At 49.1% G+C, this 7500-nt stretch overlaps 2 protein-coding genes across 2 annotated transcripts in view; both read left to right on the forward strand.

The window, feature by feature from the left end:
- The window catches only part of LOC119583873 (ribosomal protein S6 kinase alpha-2-like), a gene marked incomplete in the record, with an annotated part of 44477 nt that extends 38511 nt beyond the window's left edge, over positions 1–5966 (forward strand). The window contains 2 exon segments of the mRNA XM_037932600.1: positions 1612–1772; positions 1930–5966. Of these exon segments, the coding sequence (XP_037788528.1) occupies positions 1612–1772; positions 1930–2035 (267 nt within the window).
- On the forward strand, positions 2075–2524 carry LOC119579279 (lysine-rich arabinogalactan protein 19-like). Its single transcript, XM_037927032.1, has one exon. It carries the CDS (start codon positions 2075–2077, stop codon positions 2522–2524), a length of 450 nt encoding a protein of 149 aa, XP_037782960.1.
- Positions 5967–7500: the final 1534 nt, after the last annotated feature.

Here is a 7500-nt window from a genome sequence, read left to right on the forward strand (position 1 = left end):
AAGGGAGGGAGGGAGGGGGAGTGAAGGGATTGGGTGGAGGGAGGGAAGGAGTGTGGGGGGGGGGGCTGGGAGCGATGCCGGCTCGTTAGTCTCGGCCTGACCGGGCTTTAATGATGACCCTAATTGACCAAATTAATAATGTGCGACGGCGAACGGGCGGCCGCTGCTCCCGTTGGCGTCGCTTCCTCCTCTGCACCCGCGCCGCCCAGCCGCCCTCGGCGTGCGTGCGCTCCTTTGTTTAGAGCTGCATATACACGCATAACAATGCTTAAATGTGTGTGTGTGTGTGTGTGTGTGTGTGTGTGTGTGTGTGTGTGTGTGTGTGTGTGTGTGTGTGTGTGTGTGTGTGTGTGTGTGTGTATATATATATATTGTATATTTTTATATATATATATATATAATATATATATATATATATATATATATATATATATATATATATATATATATATATATATATATAAATATATATATGTACACATGTCACGTATCTCGTGTATAGTTGAGGTTGAGGAATAGGGAGGAGTGAGAGGTGAAGGTGGGAGGTAAAGAAGGGAGAGGAAGAGAGGAAAGGAAGAGTGAAGAGGATCTTGGGATGCTTACAACCCCCTCCCTTCTCCCCTTCCCCCCCCCCTTCCTTTCGCTCTTCTCCTTGTTTCTTCGGCCGCCATTTTGTCGCCTTAGAAGCTATTTATTTCAGGTGTCTTCGATCTCCTCTCTCTCTCTCTCTCTCTCTCTCTCTCTCTCTCTCTCTCTCTCTCTCTCTCTCCTCCCTCTCTCTCTCTCTCTCTCTCTCGCGTCTGCTCTCTCTCTCTCTGCTCTCTCTCTCTCTCTCTCCTCATCTCTCTCTCTCTCTCTCTCTCTCTCTCTCTCTCCCCCCTCTCCCTCCTCTTCCCTCTCTCTCTCTCTCCTCTCTCTCCTCTCTCTCTCTCTCTCTCTCTCTCTCTCTCTCTCTCTCTCCTCTCTCTCTTCTCTCCCTTCTCTCTCTCTCTCTTCCCTTCTCTCTCTCCCTCTCCCTCTCCCTCTCCCTTAGTCTCCCTCCCTTCCTCTCTCCTCCCTTCCCTCCTTTCCTTCCCTTCCTCCATTCTTTCCTTTCCTCTCTCCCTCTCGCTCTCGCTCCCACCGTAATCCACCTCCCTTTCTCCCTGCCTCCCTCCCTGTCTCGACCTCTCCCTCTCTGTGTCTTTGAAGTTCCTGTGTTAGGTAATGCCATTTCCTCCAGCCTCAGAGTCGGCGCCGGTTTTGCTCGTTCTTGTTTATCCTGTGTGTCGTCTATTTATTCATCCGCCTTACCTGTCTGTGCGGTTGTCTGGTGCGTCTTGTTCCGGAGGACGGCGCTCGTTTTCGGAGGGTTTAAAGTGTGCTTTCGTGGGGAGGCGGAGGAAGGCCCAGGCATTCAGCGGAGCCCCGCGGATGGTGTAGGTTTTGGCTGAAAGCGTGGTGATGGTTTAACACTTTTCCTCGCTGTTTATTTGGCGTGTCCCTGGGGTAGGGCTACACGCAGCATGCCCTGAGGAGCTCTGCCTGTGGCGACGGGTGTCAGCGGGCGAAAATGCACAAGGAGTGCGTGTGGTTTGCTTGTTTAACGTGGGGTTGGTTTCTCTCCGGCAGGATTTGGTGACGCAGATGCTGCACGTGGACCCCGGCCAGCGGCTCAACGCGGGCCAGGTGGTGTCGCACCCGTGGCTCCTCCACCGCGAGGCGCTGCCCAACCTCAGGCTCCTGCTGCAGGACGCGTCGCTGGTCAAGGGCGCCATCTCCGCCACCTACAGGTGAGCGCCGGCACACCCGTTACTGTTGGCTGCTGTCATGTCGTATATGTATTGATGATAGGATCAGGCTATTCAGGACGAAGACAGTATTAAGTGTTGAGGACAGATATGTTATTATTTCGAGAGCCATTTTCGCTAACGCCCCCCCCTCCCCCAGAGCCATCAACCACGCCCCGCGCGCGCCCAACCTGGGCCCCGTGGCGGCGTCCGCGCTGGCTCGCCGCCGCGGCAAGTCGAGGCCGAAGTCGTCGACGGAGGTCTGACATTCGGCCGCCCGCCCCGACCCGCCGCGCCCGGACGTGATGGACACGTCCCCCCTCCCGGAGGGCCTCCTGGAGGGCCTTCCGCAGGGCTCCGCAGCCCTCGCCCACGCCCCTCGCCTCTCCTCAGCGCCAGATCCTCAGCAGCAGCAGCACTTGGAGCAGCGTCAGCAACAGCATCAAACGCCGCAGCCATCCTTGACGGCCTCCTGGGACCCCGCGGCGCACGGCGGTCCCCAGGGCTCGCCCGCCCGCGCTCCCGCCCGCTTGGGCTCGGGGAGCGAGAGGGGCGGGCGCGTGTCCCCCCCTCCCGCTGCTAGTCCTCCGACCCCGCGCCCTGCCGTCACCAGCGCCCCTCCCGCCGCCTCCCCCGGCGTCGATTCCCCCGCCCCCCCCTCGAAGCAGCAGCCCGGGCAGGCCGCCACCAAGCACCGCCGCCGCTCGCACCGTCGGCAGCGTCGCCGTCGCCGCGCCGTCTCCAGCGCCTCGTGAGCAGGTGGGCGGCCGGCGTGAGGAGGAGCAGCAGGAGGAGGAGGAGGACAGGCGCGCCCCGTCCGCCAGCCTCTGCGGTAGCCCTTCCGCCAGGCGTCGCCGTGGGCTGGAGGGCGGGGCGGAGCGCGCGCGCGAGCGAGCAAGATACAGTACCCAGGATGGCCATGACATTCAGTAGCTCATTAACAGTCCACAGTCCGCAATCAGCCGTAAACTAACTAGTCGTGTAGAATGTAATTTTTTCATTTTTCTTTGTTTCCACGTGGGTGACGACGAGCCACGAAGCGGCGGCAAGAGGCGGCCCTCGTCGCCGCGGAAGAGCGGAGCCCAGAAACACGGACGTACGCTGACATCTTTCATATATTTTTTTTGTCACTAACGAGAAGTGTCTCCACCTGCGGGACTGTTTCGCGTTCGCTGGAAATCTTACATAAATGAATACGATACATGGGCATAATGTGGGTACTTTTTTGTATGGTGACTCCGTAGTAATTCGTATTGTGCATTGTATGTGGTTTATACTGAATCTTACGGCACCTTGATCCCTTCGGCTTCAATCAAAGAGGTGCAGGAAGAAGAAGGAGAAGAAAAGAAAGATAAAAGGAGGAGGAGGAGGAGGAGGAAAAGATGGAGAGAAGTTACCGGAGGCGAACCAGGTCAAGGTGATAACATATTTTCCCCCGAATCTTCTATCAGTGTTGTAAAAAAATTGAAAGTATTCTCTTTTAGTCTCGTCCAGTCATTGTTATCGTGTGTTGTTATATCAGGAACAGAAGAGGGGAGAGAGAGGGAGAGGGAGAGAGAGAGCGAAACGCGAGGATAAGGAAGGAGACGGAATAGGAAGGAAGGGGAAGAGGAGGAAGATAAAAAAATATGAGAGAGAGAGAGAGAGAGAGAGAGAGAGAGAGAGAGAGAGAGAGAGAGAGAGAGAGAGAGAGAGAGAGAGAGAGAGAGAGAGAGAGAGAGAGAGAGAGAGATGAGGAGGCAGGAAGAGGGAGTAAGAAGAGACGGGTAAACGAGGTGCATAAAGCATAATTCAATCATTCCTATATCTTGTCGGGAGGTCTGTGTTTTCTCTGTGTCACCGGAATGGCATTTCAGTGTTTTAGAAACAGAAGACGGAAAATGATCCCTTAAAAAAACAAAAATGGAAAATAATTCATGAAAATAGAAGAAAACGATTATGATCCATTAAAAAAAGTAAAGAAAACGGGAAATGATTCCTACAACAAAGAAAACGGGAATTGATAATCGTGGATGCTGTGCTCCTTTATCAATGTGGATGTTCGATGGGCAGAAGGGAGGCGGTGATAGGCTTGTCCCTTCGCTCTCAGGTGTAGGTGTCACTCATCTCCATTCTTGAGCTTCTGCCGTAGAGCTTTTGCAGTGTTCCCAATATTTTCAGCGTTAGGAAGCCCTTTCATTTCCTCGCCAGCTCCTCCGGTCATCTCGCACTGCCCGTGGAGATGGCGGAAAGACACACCCACGGGCTTTCTTGTTTTTATAAAGAGTCTGCTGCGTTTGGGGGAAAAGACGATGACGATGGCAATGGCATTTCCCCCCCTTTCCATCTCTCCCTCTTTTTTTTTCCCTTCCCCATCACTCCCTCTCTTTTCCCCCCTTCTCCATCTCTTCCTGTACCCTCTCATCTAGCATTCCACAGGTGTGTTGCGGGCATGCCACGTGTGCTCGCCAGGTGCTCTGTATGCCTGCCACGTGCATCCTCATGCCCATGCCGATCGTATGTCCGTATGCCCGAATTCCTCTGTCTTCCTCCCCACTCCCCAGTCACCCTCCCCGAGTCACTCATGCCACGCCGCCCTTCTCCCAAGTCCACAGGATTCGTGTCGTAAATTCGGGAGTCTCGGCGCTCGCCCAGGTATCCTCCGGGGCTGCTGATCGTGGCCGGACCCAGGCGATTAGTTCCCAGAGCTCGTAAAGCGTCTGCAGCGCTGGTCTTCCGCTCCCCTTCAGAATCCCCTGTCCTCTCGCCCTTCCTTCCCCTCTGGCCTCGCTTTCCTTGCCTCCCTCTTTAACTTCCTTACACCTTCCTCGCCCTCCCGTGCCTCCTTACAGCACATTCCTCCCCAACCCGTTGCTCCCTCCTCCGTATCCTCATCCGCCATCCCTCCAGACTCTCCTTTTCCCCATCTCATCCATCCTTTCCTCTCCTTCCTTTTCCCATCGATTTCCTTCTCCTTTTACGTTCCTCTTTCCCCCTCTCCCTCATTTTTACTTCATATTTTTCCCCTCTTCCTTCCTCTCTTCTCCCTCCCTTTCCCCTATCGCTCATTCTCCCCTCTCCCCCCCCTCCTCCTCCCCCACCCCATCGCCAGCGTAACTCAAGCGAGCAGACGGAGCGACGTTGCAGATCAAATTTTGCCCGAGTACATAAATTATGTCTTCTGCTGTAGGCGGCGACGACGGGGAAGCAGAAGGCGCAAAAGTTGTTATTCCAGCGCCATTCACTTGTTTGTTCCAGCCTTTACTTGTTCCCTTTTTTATTTTGTAATATCAGTTTTGTTGTTGTAAATATATAGAGAGAAAACGATGAGAAAAGGATGTGTATTAACCAGATGGTCTTAGTAAATACTTTTTACTTGCCATTGACAATTTTTTTCTTCTTCTCCAAAACGTGATAAATGAATAGTGTTCACCAAAAAAAAATATCCTTAGGGGGAAAATGATAAAAGTATTTTTTTGATGGCAAGTTGTAAATTTTTTATAGGATGCTATGACGTAAATCTATGATCCGGTGCAATGCCCACACAGCTGGAACTAGCTGAGCCGGGGATTGAGGGGGGGGGGGAGGTGGTGTGGGGCAGAAGGGGGCGGGGCAAGGTAGGGGTGGGAAAGAAATAAGGCAGGAAGGAAGGATTTTTAGGGTTAGTGTTTAGGGAAACAAGTTACTCATGAGTTACCTAATATCCTTACGTAAAGGAATCAGTAACTTTTTTTTTCCTTTCTCTTTTTTTTATTTTGGTTCACGTAGTCATGTACATATATACATATATATCGCTGTTAAACTACACTTCTCATCCTAGCGCGTGTTGGACAGATAGAAGCAAACAAAGAAAACGGATCCAAGTTCTCCCTGCCTCCTGTTCCACGTACAAGGTGCTTTCGAACAGGAGAATCAGAAGAACTTTAACAATAAAAGACAAAAAAAAAAGAAGAAAAAAAAGAATTGTGAAAAGGCGCCCACACGACTGCCATGAGACAGCAATTTGTCATCGAGCAAGAGAAGAATTTTTGCAAGAAAGAAAACGGGAAGAGAAAATCCTGTCGGGGTTTTTGTTTACGTCATCTCCTTGCCCCGCCCCCCTCGGTAGGCTTCATGGTGGTGCCAGCTGTGAATATTTTGGAAATTTATTTTTACTGTTGCTATTTAAATGTAATGTTTAAGTTCCGAATAATAAAGATACTTCTTACAAGCAGTTAAGATGGTTATTTCCATTTCCTTACATAAAGAAAATGCTGAAAGAGTGGTGAATGTTGATATCTCTCTCACAGACGCACACGCACACGCACACGCACGCACGCACACGCACGCGCACGCACACGCACGCACGCACACGCACGCACGCACGCACACGCACGCACGCACGCACGCACACGCACGCACGCACACACACACACACACACACACACACACACACACACACACACACACACACACACACACACACACACACACACACACACACACATTGCGCCAAATGCGGGAAAGGTATGAATGAGAATGAATATCTTCGCAGACCAAGAGATGTGAGGATAATCATTCTCGTGAAAAAGGTGATGTTTTGTCATTCGGGGCAAAGGTGAGATTAATAGTTGCGAAAAGCATAGTTGCTATCATCAGCAAAGTAAATACAATATATCAAAACGTTTCTGAGTGAGAGAGTCATAAAGCTAGAAAAAAAAAAAAGTCGAGAAAAAAAAGGGAAAGAATTGAAACCTGTCGAAGGACACGCACGCGAATAATGACAACAATTATGATAATAAGTGAAAGTAAATAAGAAAATATTGTAATCGATAATGACAAGGAAGCTAAAAAAGATCTTAAATTGAAAACGAATAAAAGATGTAATTGACGAAATACAAGGGAGATAAAGGATACGAGAGAACTAACTGATAATTGCAATATTATCCAATTAAAACCACTATCAGTAGGATACAGAGATAAAAGACAAATTAAACCAACGCCATATATCCTGCTCATCCACAAAAGAAAACGAGAACGCCATCGAACGCGTCACACTTGGAATATTAGACGATACCTTGATAAAAAAAAAACCCTATGATTTTCCAGCGTTGGCAACTGACAGAATGATGATTGGAAACCTCGAACTTTTTTAATACCAGGTTAGTCAGCGTTTAGAGCTGGTGGTCTCCGGCGAAAGGAACATCACAGTAGCCATTAAAGAAATATCAGCTAATGCAGGAACCAGGATATATTTATTTTTTAGGAAGGAAATATCAGCAAAATCATTAAGGCTAACGAGAGGGACAGTTCATTCATTGAGGTGACGTGAGGAAGGGTTATCAACGAACTACATCCGGGTTTCTGACAACATATAATTGATGTGTTTATAAAAATTATTAGACATATTTACGTCCAGTCCATTTTTTTTTTTTTTTACTGCATGAGACAGCGTGTTTTTTTTTCGACCTATAACGTAACACATAAAAGACATTTTGAAGACATTGAGTAAGCAGACAAGAAAATATAATAATTTAAGTATTGAAAGGACTTCATTCATTGAGGAGTGAAGGCAAGTAGCTTGAATTAAATAATGCTATCAAGAGTCAACAAAATAATCTTTCGCATTAAAAAATTAGTTAGATCAAAATAGTAATGCCATAAAAGAGCTATTTATCACGCTACATTCTAGTCTAAAAGCATAAGAACAGTGTTTTATTTGAACCATGAGAAGAGAAAAGGAAATTTGAAAAATGATAAGTAACAAGAAATA

Source organism: Penaeus monodon, chromosome 2 (assembly GCF_015228065.2).
Source record: "Penaeus monodon isolate SGIC_2016 chromosome 2, NSTDA_Pmon_1, whole genome shotgun sequence".
NCBI lineage: Eukaryota > Metazoa > Arthropoda > Malacostraca > Decapoda > Penaeidae > Penaeus > Penaeus monodon.